Below are 13,205 nucleotides of genomic sequence, written 5' to 3'. Positions count from 1 at the left end.
GAATGAAGCACTTCGGAAAACAGAAAAAATGAAACTAAGGTCCCAAGAAAACAAGTGTCTTGAGAGTGGGCAGGGAGGACAGTCTCGGGAACAGGCCCACTCCGGTCCACAACTGTTCACACCACCCGCTGCACTGGCTTTGGCACCCAGGTTTGTGAAGAGGCAACTACTAGAGTAACAACATTTGGAATAATGCACATTTACAAGCTGATGTTAGATATAAAGAGCCCTCATAAGCGAGCACACGATATGCAAATGAAATGTCACAAAAGAGGAAACACAAACGCACAAAAGAGGAAACACAAATGCACAAAAAATACTTCAGAAAGTGTTCACTCTTGTTTACTGTCAAGTGAAAACAAACTCAGTGTATCACAGCACATCTATGAAAGTAGTAAAACACTTATATAAATGTTTATAAAATATCTATAAAATGTTTATTTAACATAGTATTTATTCTGATTTAATACTGTAAGAATGGAGATGGAAGAGTTATGATCATTCATCTTGGTACTGTAAAAGAACAGAAAATTCTAGAAAGTCACAAAGTGTTTCTACTTCTTGACCCAATCTAGGGATTCTACTCTAAAGGCCTCATCAAATTTGCATGAAGGTATTCAATACAGTTTTGCAGACAACAGCAAAAATCTGAAAGGAGCTCTGATGTTCAGCACCTGGAGCATGTGCTACTGACAGGCCAACATGGTATCACTACTAGTGACCATTAAGTACAACCATACACCTGTTCTGCCAGTACAGTACCCACCAGCCATATGTAGCTATTTAAATAAAACTGAATTTAAAATTCCTCAGTCAAAACTAGCCACATTTCAAGTGCTCACTTAGCTGCACAGGACTAGTGACTACTACGTCAGACACTGTGGAGAACATTCCCATCATCACAGAAAGTTCTATCGAGGGTTGATCTACATGGCTACCTGCGCCATCCTCTCTCCGTCTCCCACTACATGCACCCATTTACCTAGAAACATCTATTCAACCTCAGGCCTTGGCCTAAGGTTCAACTACTACGTGAGACTTTCCCTGATTTACCCAGGGAAAATCAGGTACACCTTCTCGCAGTCTCATTACACCTTGGTAACGCCAATAAAAATTACATCACATGTAATCATACCATTCCCCCCACCACAATCCTGTAAGCTTCCTGAAGGGGGAACCAACTTGTATCCAAGGGGCCTTGAACTGTTCCGGCACATACAGGACCTTAATAGTTTGTCACATACTAAGAACACTGCTAAAGACAACAGACATGCACACTACCACAGTTAAAAATGTTTATGTATAAGGAAAGCAACCCATCAAAGAAACACTTGGTTAGGTTGGCAGGCTCACAAGTGACTTTTTTTTACATTTTCTCAGTACCTACTACAAGGAGCCTCATTCACAGAAGGTGTTCAGTAAATATTTGTGGAATAGTTTCTGAATTTAAAAAAAAAAAAGACACCAAGAATGAACCCTAATGTAAACTATGGACTCTGGGTGATAATGATGTGTCAACACAGGTTCAGCAATTGTAACAAATGTACTGCTCAGGTTGGGGATACTGATGATGGGGAAGGTTACGCATGTACGGGGTCAGGGGGTATATGGGAAATCTCTGCACATTCTACTCAGTGGTGCTGTGAACCTAAAACTGCTCTAAAAAAAATTAAATCTATTTTGAAAAAATATATATAGATGCTAAATTAGAAATCAAATTTAGCTCGTTATTAAAAGCATATGTTTACATGTTAGATCCCAACATTTTGTTCAATAATAATGCATATCATGCATTTATGATAAATCTTAAAAATTAAACCTCAAATTTCTAACCCAGGTAAGATTTGTTTCCAATGTAGAGAAAATCCGACTAAAATAATCCCAGGTGCACTGCTTTGTTGTGCCATCCGAACACTAACTCAACTTTCACGCTTAATTAGCACCTATCTATGCAAAGCATAAAGTGAACAAGATAAGTTCTGTTCTCACAGTGTTTTCTTCCAAATAAGAACTGTATTCTGCAAGATAAATGTTTCAACTCAGTAATCAACAACAGATATCCCCAAATGGCAAAAACACTCTTCTTTTATTATCCTTATTTTAAAAATAATTTTAAAAATCCATATTAACCATTTGAGAAAGTAGTACATGACTTGGTTTAAAACAAAAAAATTAATGCCTCATTTACTTGGCATCCTTGAGAAAGCTGGTGTTCCACATAAATGAATTTTCCAGATAACTGATGCTTGTCCATTTAAGCACCAACACTTAAACTGGCCTGGAGATCTTTTTTTTTTTTTTAGTACAAATCTTCTAACTTTTAAAAAACAGACTCTATTAAACATTATTTTGACTAATGTCAAAAACATTACTGTGTTGTACTCAAGCCCCTAAACTGTATGTCTTTTTGAAAGCTGCCAGCTTTGAAGAGCGTTTCTTTTGATCCCAGGCTTTTGGTGTATCAGCTGTCAACTTTTGCTGCTATCAGTATGAACCTGACTCTAGCAGTCTCCCATCCCCCTTCAAATTTACTGCTACTTGGAAAACAAGTTTGTCAGACTTTTGCCTAAAACATACAGGCTCTGAGAGGATCTCCCAATCTATTTTGGTTGCTCAGAGTCTTCTGCTTATTTCCTGAATCTGCTAAAGTCTGCAGTTACAAATTCCAAACCAAGTTTTGGATAAATGAGTTACTGCTGTACCTCAATGAAAGTCCTTACCTTTATTTCCTATCTTAAGCCAATGCTCAGTCAAAGATAACTTCATTACCTATTCACTCACTCAACAAATACATATTAAGTACCTACTATGAGCTGGGCTCCAATATTATGATGAAATAAAAAACTGAAAAGATTGCTAGTTTTGAACATACTTTAAAATAGAAAAACTCTAATAAAAATAACTTCTACTTCATGCTTAAAGAAAAAAAGAAAGAAAAAGAAAAATGAGGGTTTTTTAAGTCTTTTAAATGAAACTAGAAGACCACCTGAACTATTTATAATTCCTGTAGATTTAGACTTAGGAACTGATAATTCAAGGGCAAAGAAAGCTTTTGATTTAACCAAATATTTATTTTACAGAGCTCTGAATAAGTTTCCAAGATTTTCTACCTCTTTTTTGTCTATTACAAATTTCCATTTGGCCCTAAAGAAATCACTATCAACATGTATGTCAGTACTAAATGATAAGCAAAGTCTTGATAATGATAAATACACCCATTCAGCATCATGGTAAGTTTACCATCATTTTAATGCTGAGCATCACTGATTTGAAAAAAAGTGTTAATTTAGGAAAATTCCTGCTCAAATTTTCAGAAGTTCCTATATACTTCACTTTGGGATACAAAATTTTTTTTAAGTTTTAAGAGTTAGTAAACTATGGTGTGACTCTACAATATTTGCTTTATCTGCTACAATCTTATTTTTTAAATTCCATTACCCATTTAATGGTCTCTGTGGATTAATTAAGACATCAGGTAAAACCCCTGGCATCAGCCTTACTTGTTCTAATTCCCTTGGAATCTCCCAACTCGTTCATTTTCTCCTCGGGGAGCACAAGTAACCTTATTCATGTTTTATAATTTTACAAATGACTAGCGATTGCCTTTAATATTGAGAAAGAGTCAGAAATGGGTATTAGTCATGTGCTGCTGATATGAGAAAGTAAAATAATATTGAGAAATGAAAAAAGTTACTACCATTAAAAACCTTTTCAGCAGTGCATTAGTATCTCTTCAACATTAATTCTGGAACCTGAAAATGTTTCAAGCAGTACTATAAAGACAGATCACTGACCTAACTTTCAAAATAACTATGCAGTATTATTTTTAAATGCCACTTAATATTATAATAATGTTTACAAGTTGGCTCTGACCTTATTAGCATACCACCTTGTCCTGTGAAAGAAGTCTGATTTTAAATAAAAACAACTCAGAGAAACCCAAATACAGGCTTTTGCTCTCTCTCTACAATGTAGGCGAAGCAGCAAATGACAAATACTTACTGGACACACCTGTTACAAGAAAAATCTCTACCAGGTGCCATCTACAACAGCAGTTTAAAAAAAAACAGATCGGGCTCAAGATATTTACAATATTATTGGAGAGAAGAAATATACTCCCATAAAAATGCTAATATTAATCAACAGGAAAAATAAATATATTTGATATTAAAAGGGATCATGAACATGTAACGTTCTGGCGGCAGAAATGGAGGGCACTCAGTTCAAATGCAAACAAAACAAAATTCTTTTCGCCTATTTAAAATCTGGCAATCAACATCAGCCAGAGCTAAGACGCTGGGCCAACAGCATCACCACAGAAAAAAACTCGAAATTCTCAGGAGCAACTGGTATTGGACCATTCAAAACAAAGTCTTCCTGTGAGTGCTCCATCAGTAGTTTTTCTCTTAAAATCTGTTTATCAAATTAAAAACAAAACAGATTCCTGGCTATCAACTTTACGGAAACCGAAGCTTCAAGGAAGCATTCTCGATACTTGATTGTTTGATACCACTCAGGGTCCATCCACACAATCGAAGGAGTCGGGGACTAGAGCAACCGAGAACTGGCCTATTGTTCGGAGAACCGCAAGACCAACCGAGCACCACGGGGCGCGCGGGAGCTGGGGAAGGCGAGGCTCGAACCCCGCACAGGTGTGCGTGCGTGTGTGCATGCGGGGCGCGGGGGAGACAGGTGTGCCCAGGGCCACAACTGAGGAAAAGAGGCCCAACTTCTAGACTGAGACGTCGAGAAAGGGAGGAAGACAGAGTCATTCCTGAATCTTTAGCCGCTGAGCACGGAGAGGGGCGGGCCTGAGGAGAGTCTTAAGGACTCCCAGAACCCACCCGTGTCTGGGCTTGGGGAGGCCGGGGGTCTGAAGGTGTACCGCCCCAACGGTAAAAGAAAAGGCTCTCAAAAGGCCAGCCTAGAAATCTCCAAACAATGGGCAATGCTGGGTCTGGGGTGAAAGGCGGGGGTGGGGGGTGTTGTCGAGGAGCTGAAGCGCGGCGGGAGGGAAACAAAAGAGAAAAGCCCCCAAGTGTGGGTCCCCAGAGGCGGCGTTTACCTGTGAGAGCTGCCGGGGATTGGGGCAGCCGAAGAGCGCGGAGCTGGAGCTGAAGCTGATGGCCCCTCGGCGGCTGAGGACGTGCTGGGGGACCGGCCTGTCCAGGGGCAGCACCGGCAGCTGGTAACATACTTCCATTGAATAAGCCCGCCCTGCCCCCGCGCGGCGCCCGCCCTGCCGCGGCCGCCGGCCCCTGCGTTGGTAAGGGGCCGCGGCTCGGGGGCGCCAGGCCGAGGCGGGGGCAGGGCGGGCGAGCGGCGACCCCGGGCCGGGAAGCCGCGCTCACGCCTCCCCCACCCCCAACACTCCGGTCGGGCAGCCGGCGGGAAGGCGCTGCGGCGGCCGCCGCGACAGTTACGAGGACCACCGCGCGCCCGGCTTCGGGGTGCAAGCGGGGGCAGCACAGGCAAAGTAGGATGGGGGAGTCGGGCGCCCCAAGACTCTTCGGCCGAGAGGAGAGGATCCGGGAGGAGCGGAACAAGGACAGAGTAAAGCGGTGCAAGAAAAAACGCTGGAGGCACGGCGAGACCCAAAGCACGCGGGGCTCGGGTGCAGCCACCAGCTCCGGCCGCCGCCGCCGCCGCCGCCGCGGTCCTGCCCCTCCCCTCCCCCGGAGCCTGACTTCACTCCGCCGCCGGCGCGAGCCCGGCGTAATTCACACTTTGCAGCCGCGGACCCTGCGCCAACCACGGCCGCCGCCACCGTGACGTCACGACGCCGCGCCGCAGGCCCCGCGCCTCGCGCCGCCGCAGCGCCCAGGGAGACCCGCTAGCGGCCAAGGGGGCGAGTCGCCCTCCTCCTGTGCGGCACCCTGGAGCTCTGTCACCGTCCCCCTCCCGCCACACTCTGTCCTCCTTCCCTTCCAATCCTCATCTTGCAGCACCCCCAGCTCTCCACCTCTCTGCCCCCGACCCGAGGCGCGTGCGCATGAGGCCCCACCGTTTGGGGACATTCCCCTTATCGCTAAACTCTGGCTTTGCGGCGCGCGGAGGGAGGGTGGTGGGGTAAGCCTACGCAAGAGGCGCGATTCCGGCCTTTCCACCCCAGAAACCCGAAGCACTCGGCCCACTCGCAGCGCTTAGCCCTGACCGCGGGGTCACCGCTGTGTTTCCCTCCTGAATTCCCATTCTTGGGCTTCGCTCGGAACCGCTGCGGCAGTGACGTCAGCGGGCCGCGCGGGCACCGTCTTCCCCGCTACGTCACTGCCAGCCCCTTGGCGGGGTCGGGCTCCGGCGCTCCCCTGACAGGTGCGGGACCCGGGGCTGTCCCACGCAGAGGGGCCAAGAGCGGAGCCAAGAATGCGGGCTTGAGGAGGGGGCGAGGGGTTGGAGGGAAAACACCGAGACTGAGAAGAAGTGAGAGTATGCACTGGAAAAAATGAGAAAGAAAGGATGAAAATGAGAAGACAAAGAGGGGAAGGAGACTGCATGCCCTTTTACCAAAAATGTTTTTGTTTTCTTGGCTTTCATTTCTAGAAGACAGGGGAAAGTAAAGAACCCTTGACCTGGTTTGTAAACTGGATATGTAATTTGCAGGTTCATTTGTCACATTTCTCCCGAAACTGTCAAAGCTTTTCAGCTGCAACCCTTTGTTTCAAACGCATCCCAGCCTCTGGGACGTCAGCCTGAACAAGCTTTCCCCTGCTGGCGAAATTGCTAATCTGGCTCTGATCTCCGGGTACCTACCCTTCTTCCACTTATGTGTTAGGACCAGCCACTGGCAAGGTGACAGGTCCTTGAGAGCTCTGCATAGCAAGTAACGGATGAGATCAGGTATATGTTCATGATCCCTTAAATCAACGGAAGTCTGCAAGACCTTTTATCATCTTTCCACGGTACCTGTTTCTTTTATATCACTTAAAACTTTCTATCTCTTAGTGGTTATTTTTCTACTTGTTTGCTCCACTATTAAAAGAATATAACTTGCATTGTGGTTTCATGGATTTTTGTCTTCACCAGATGGTAAGCTCCCCTTAAGCGCCAGTGAACCAACCCATCTCTGAAACCCTAAATGCTACCACAACATCTAGTAGATGTATTGAGCATCCTCTGTATGCTTGGGATTAAGCTGAGCACTTTCTCCTATTTACCTCTGACAAAAACCCCATAAGGTAACAGTTTCTAAATGGAAACTAGGCTCAGGGAAACATAATGTAATAGAAAAGAACAAATCTGACTCCATATTAGATCTGTTCCTTTGGCTTTAACCCTGTGCTCTGTTTCCTAGGCTTAGTCTTCCTGGTTCTGCACCTTTTATAAAACAGTGTTGCCTATAGCCTGAAATAGATAGGACAGCCTATTCTCAAGGCTCTAAAGTTAAAGGATATTAACGCTTTCTCATTCACATAAAGATAACAAGTTGCAGAATAGACAATTACATTTGTTTTGTTGGAGGTTTACAGGAACACCATGATCCACCATGTGGACAGCTGCAAGAACGAAGGAGTCCAAGAACAAAGAATTCCTACACCAAGAAGTTTGCAAAACCCCCTCCCCTTTTTAGTATAAAAGGAGCCTGAATTCTGACTAGGGGAAGATGGTTCTCCAGGACATCAGTCTGCCATCTTCTTGGTGGGCCACCTTTCTGAATAAAGTTGTTATTTCTTGCCCCAACACCTCATCTCCTGATTTACTGGCCTATCCTGAGGCGAGCAGAACGAGTCTGGACTCAGTAACAATGACTTGCCTTAGATCTTCCACATATATATGGCAGAACTAACTTCAAATAATATTGGAATTTTGTGTTCATCTAAACACCCAGAAGGCAGAATTGGTGTTATATCAGACAGTGTATTTCAGGTAACTGTATCATATTTAATACCATCTAAGAGACTCAGTTCGATTAAATCATTTAATAAGACTCAGAGCACTAATGTGTCTCCCGTCTGCAAAGAGGGGAGCTAACATTTACTACACACTCACTGTGAACAATGATAGGTATTCTACATACAATGTTTAAATTAACCCTACACAACAGCCATATAAGTAAAAATTTGATCCCAATTCTACAATTCTGCAAATAGGGAATCAGTTTCCAAGACCATAAATCATTTGTGCCACCAAACTCTGTTCTGTATGATTTCAGAACCATACGTTTCCACCACACCATGTGGTATCTCAAGACCAGAACTTCATCTGTTTTCAGTGTTCTTTACTGTTTTGAGGAATGTACTAGGGTTCTTCGAAAAACAAAACAAATTGCAGATATATATATATCTGACTTCCTTTGTGTTCAGTTGATTTTTATGCAGTGACATGTTCAGGTTCCCTTCTCACTGGATATTGTCTTTGTGGTTACAATGGGGACTACAGGTATCATCTAAAATTACATCTCCATACATCCATATATATATATATATATATATATATATATATATATATATATATATGAGTTGTGTTGCACATGTGCCTTGTCCAGGACATAAAGAAGCAGGAGGAGCTGCAGATTCTGCCGCTGCCCCCTGCTAATGAGGTGAGTCAGAAGATCGTGTGCAAAATCACAGTGGTGCTTAGGAACCTGCATGGACCTTTCAAGGGTAATGGCTGGTGCTTCTCTTCCACTTTTTAATTCCTTTGCAAATTTCTACTGTGGCCAACGGTAACCAAAACCATAAAAGGAAGAAAATTCTGGGAAATACAGTTCCAATTTAGCTAAGCTGACAATATAAAACCACCCCAGTCCATCTATTGTCAACTTGACATCTATACATACTGCTCAATTGTATTTAATTTTCAATGAAGATAATAGCAAAATCATGCCTCTGTCCATATGATGCAACTGTCTTTCATACAACCCAAAACAGCTCCCTCCTTTCCCAAAAGAGGATGAAGTCTTCTAGTGATGTTCACAGTATCCCTCGGCTATCTTGTAACTTACATACTAAGATAGTAGTTTATCTACTAGTAACACATCTTAGGGGAATGAGAGAGGAGTGAAATAAAATAATTGGTTAATAAATACACAAATATATTCATTTCAAAATTAGGAAAAAATACTCATAACTATTACAGTCCCTGTATCTGCAACTGGCAACATAATCATAATTACTATTTATAATTACTTTCTTTCTCCCATTATCTGTCTCATACCCCCTTTGAGGTCAGCACACATCTCAGCTGAAAATGGTTCCCACTGTGTAACAACTCAGAATCTGTTTACTAGTCAGGATCAATCACCCCACGCATTGTATAACTATCTGTATGAGTCCCTGCTTTCAATTTTTAAACAGATACATACAGAAGTGGAATTGCTGGATCATATAATTCTCTTGGTGAATTGTCTCTATAATAGTGATATCATATCCTTCTTTGTCTCTTGTAACAGTTTCTGTCCTAAAGACTATTCTGTCTTATATTAATATAGGAACCCCAGCTCCCTGTTGTTTATTATTTCCTTAGGGTATCCTCCCCTACCCTTTCACTTTCAACCTGTGAGTCCTCTTAGATCTAAAGTGAGTGTCTTGTAGATATCATATAGTTGGATCACGTTTTTCAAAGTCTATTCTGTAAATCTATGCCTTTTGTTTGGGAAATTCAATCTATTTACATTTACAGAAATTGTTGATAGGAAGGAACTTACTTTGTCATTTTGTTGTTTTCCATATGTCTTACTTTTTTGTCCATTATTTCCTCTATTACTGACTTCCTTTGTGTTCAACTGATTTTGATGCAGTGACATGTTCAGGTTCCCTTCTCACTGGATATTGTCTTTGTGGTTACAGTGGGGACTACAGGTATCACCTAAAATTATAATAATCTGTTTTGAATTGATACCAACTTAACTGCAATCACATATAAAAACTCTACTCTTTTACAGCTTTCCCCTGACTTTACATCACTGATGTTTCAAGTTACATCTTTATGAATTGCGTACCCATTAACATAAGTTAATACTTATTTTTAAGTATTGGTCCTCTAAATCCTGTAGAAAATGGAAACTGTAGTTAGAAACCAAAATTACAATAACACTGGTTTTTATATTTGCCCATGTATTTATTTGTCTATTAAGATCTTTATATCTTCATATGACTTCAAGTTATTGTCTAGCATTCTTTCATTTCAAATCAAGGGACTGCTTTTAGCATGTCTTGTGGGACAAGACTAGTGAAATGAATTTTCTCAGCTTTCATTGTCTGGGAATGTTTTAATTCCTCCCTAATTTTTGTAGGACAATTTTTCCAAATATAAAGTTTTGGGTTGGCAGATTTTTTTTTTCTTTCACCACCTTAAATCCACCATCTTATTGCCTTTTGGACTTCAAAATTCCTTTTGAGAAAATGACGGATAATCTTATTGAAGGTCTCTTGTATGTGAGGAATCACTTCTCTCCTGCTGCTTTCAAAATTTTCTTTGTCTTTCAACAGTTTGACTATAATATAACTCTGTATGGGTCTCCTTAGGTTTATACTATTGGAGTACCTTGATCTTGGATTTGTGGAAATCACAAGATTTCTGAAAAGTTTTCTGCCATTATTTCTTCAAGTAACCTCTCTGCCTCTTTCTCTCTTTTACTTCAGGGCCTACTATATTGCACCTATTGGCCCACTCGATAGAGTCCTATAATTCCCTTAGACTCTGTTCACTTTTCTTCATTCTTTTTTCCCCACTGCTTCTCAGTCTTGATGATTCCTATCTTGAAGTCTGCTGACTCTTTTATTCTGCCTGCTCAAGTCTGTTCTTGAAAACTTCTAGTGATTTTTTTCAGTTCAGCTATTGTATTTTTCAGTTTCAGAATTTCGATTTAGCTCCATTTTATAATTTCTTCCTCTTTGTTGATATTTTCATTTTGTTTACGTTGTTTTCCTTATTTCCTTTAGTTCTTTGTGTTGTTCCCTACCAATCTGCACATATCTAAAGGCAATTGTTTTGAGGCCTCTCTCAGTTAAGATGCCTGTGTTTCTTCAGGGCTGGTTTCTGCCTCTTTATTTTCTTCCTGTGAATGGGTCGTGTTTTCCTGCTCCTTTGTATGCCTTGTGATTTTTTGGTTGATCATTGAATATTCAAAAATAGTCACCTATCCCAGGCTTTGTAGACTGGCTCTGTGCCAGGGAAGTTCTTCACTAATTAGCTGAGTCTTGGTTCTAAGCTTTGAGATCAGCCCAAGGAGAAATCTTAAGGTCCTTCCTGAGTACGCATCTTGCCTGAGTCTGTGTGTGACTTTTTCTTTATTTCCCTGTGTACATGGCTGCTTTTAAATCTCTTAATATCCCCAAATGTCTCTTTTTAGGGTGTCTACCCATAATCTCTTACCCCAGGTATCTGTGGGCCAGTCTTCCTTTAATTTTCCTGAGCAGCACCCACTGTTTCTTCCTGATTGAAATCCAAGTTAGATAAACTTGAGACCTGTCCTTCAGGCAGCCCCAGGCAGGTCAAAATGTTAAAAATAAGGTCTGCTCTGCTCCCTTTGGCTTATAGTTTCTTTCTTTCTTTGTATTGACTTTCCTTGGTTTTGGTGTTAGGGTAATGTTGGTCTCATAAAATGAGTTAGGAAGTAACCCTTACTCTCCTATTTCTAAAAGAGTTTGCATATAAGTGGTATTACTTTTTCCATAAATGTCTGATAGGATTCACCAGCGAAACTACCTGGACCTGGACTTTTCTTTGTGGAAGATTTTAAACTGTTAGCTCAATTTCTTTACTTGATAAAGCGTTTACTGTATAGTAAGCTCTACAGATTCCCCCAAATAGTCCTCAAGGTGTATCATCCCCCAAATGTCAGAAGTGGTGGGATTATGGTTTTTCCTTTTCCTTTAAAATGTTTTCTTGATCAATTCCAACCGCCAATTTTTCTAAGATGAACATATTTTATAACAAAAATTTATTTGTTAAAAACATAAACTATGAGTAAAAATAAATGTTTAAAGTGCAATGATGAATAAAGGGCAATTGAAGGAAATTTTCACCTGAGGGTTGGCTGGTCTAGACTATTTAGTAACTCAATGGACAAGCACCTTCCTTGATGGTACAACAATGAATAACCAGTCAGAGGACATCTAGCTAATCACAGCAGATTACATACATGTATCTATCAATGTTTCTTCATGAAACCCTACTAGATGCCACCGGAAGAAGAAAATAAGGCATAAACCCAGACGGTCAAAGAGAAAAGGAGGGGAAATGAAAACTGACAAGTTCATCTTTTAGATACTGAAGGTGAATAGACAACTTATACATGTCTTAGCAGAACAGAAAGTTAAAACCTAAGCTTACAAGTGGGGGGCACTATATTTGGTCAAGTCCTGCTGCAAAAACCAGAATAATCTCAGAAATTAGAAGCCCCAGCTGTTCTGGAAGGCAAGAATGTTAGTGGGCTGAAAAAGAGAAGGATCAATTGAAGTTCTTTAAAACAAGTCGTTAGATCCCCAAATCTCCTCCCCAACCCTGTGCAGACAGGTAACTCGCTCTCTTTCACTTCAGCAGCAGATTGGAGAGATTCAACTAAACAGGCTCTGGACTTGAGTTCCCATATGGGAAGTGGTGTGCCATATGGAAGGAGTACCCTATGGAAATTGGTGGGATAAATGAGAATCTGTCTACTTGTTGATCACCAAGTTTATATCCTTGAGGCAAGAGGTTGGGAGATTCCTCTTTTAGAAAAGAGAACATATCAAAAGCAAAAGTTTTACAGGTTCTATCAGTTTGAAGTCCTCCAACCGAATAAGTGGGTCCACACATAAATCTAAGGGAAGTCCTACCCATGTACAAGAAGTTACAAACAGCATATCAGTATCTCATTCTTTAATATGAAAGAGCAAACAAATATTACCAGAATTTGAATAAACACCATAAAATGACAGACAACAGAAAAAACAAACAAACAAGAGGAAACAGAAACAATACAGAGACTCTCCCCTCCAAAAAACCGAATAATATCACTAGAGAGATAAGAATTTATAACACACAAGAATAGGATGACATAAAAGAAGAAATACAATAGTTTTTAAAATTAAAAACTTGGTAGTAATAATTAAATATTTAATGGATGCGTTAGAAACTAAAGTTGAAGATATCTTCCCAAAAGTAAAATGAAAAATTAAAGACACAGATAATGTGAGAAAGGATATTAAAATTGGAGTCCCAGTCCAGGGTGTTTAGCATCCAAATAAAAATGATTTCAGAAAAAAAAAGATTTGAGAACTGCA

The 13,205-nt window shown here is 41.1% G+C and overlaps 1 protein-coding gene across 2 annotated transcripts in view; it reads right to left on the bottom strand.

Moving 5' to 3' along the window:
* PDE7A (phosphodiesterase 7A) overlaps positions 1 to 6,189 on the bottom strand; it is a 98,741-nt gene extending 92,552 nt beyond the window's left edge. The window contains exon 1 of one of the 2 annotated variants that reach the window (XM_072951895.1): positions 5,066 to 6,189. In XM_072951895.1, the coding sequence (XP_072807996.1) occupies positions 5,066 to 5,203 (138 nt within the window). In that variant the 5' untranslated portion in view covers positions 5,204 to 6,189. The remainder of the gene's footprint in view (positions 1 to 5,065) is intronic. The other variant, XM_072951896.1, reaches the window with a different exon arrangement.
* Between the last annotated feature and the right edge of the window lie 7,016 nt (positions 6,190 to 13,205).

This window comes from Vicugna pacos, chromosome 29 (genome assembly GCF_048564905.1).
Source record: "Vicugna pacos chromosome 29, VicPac4, whole genome shotgun sequence".
NCBI classification, from domain to species: Eukaryota; Metazoa; Chordata; class Mammalia; order Artiodactyla; family Camelidae; genus Vicugna; species Vicugna pacos.
Note: the sequence above shows the minus strand (reverse complement) of the source record. Positions and strands in the feature narration are given on the sequence as shown.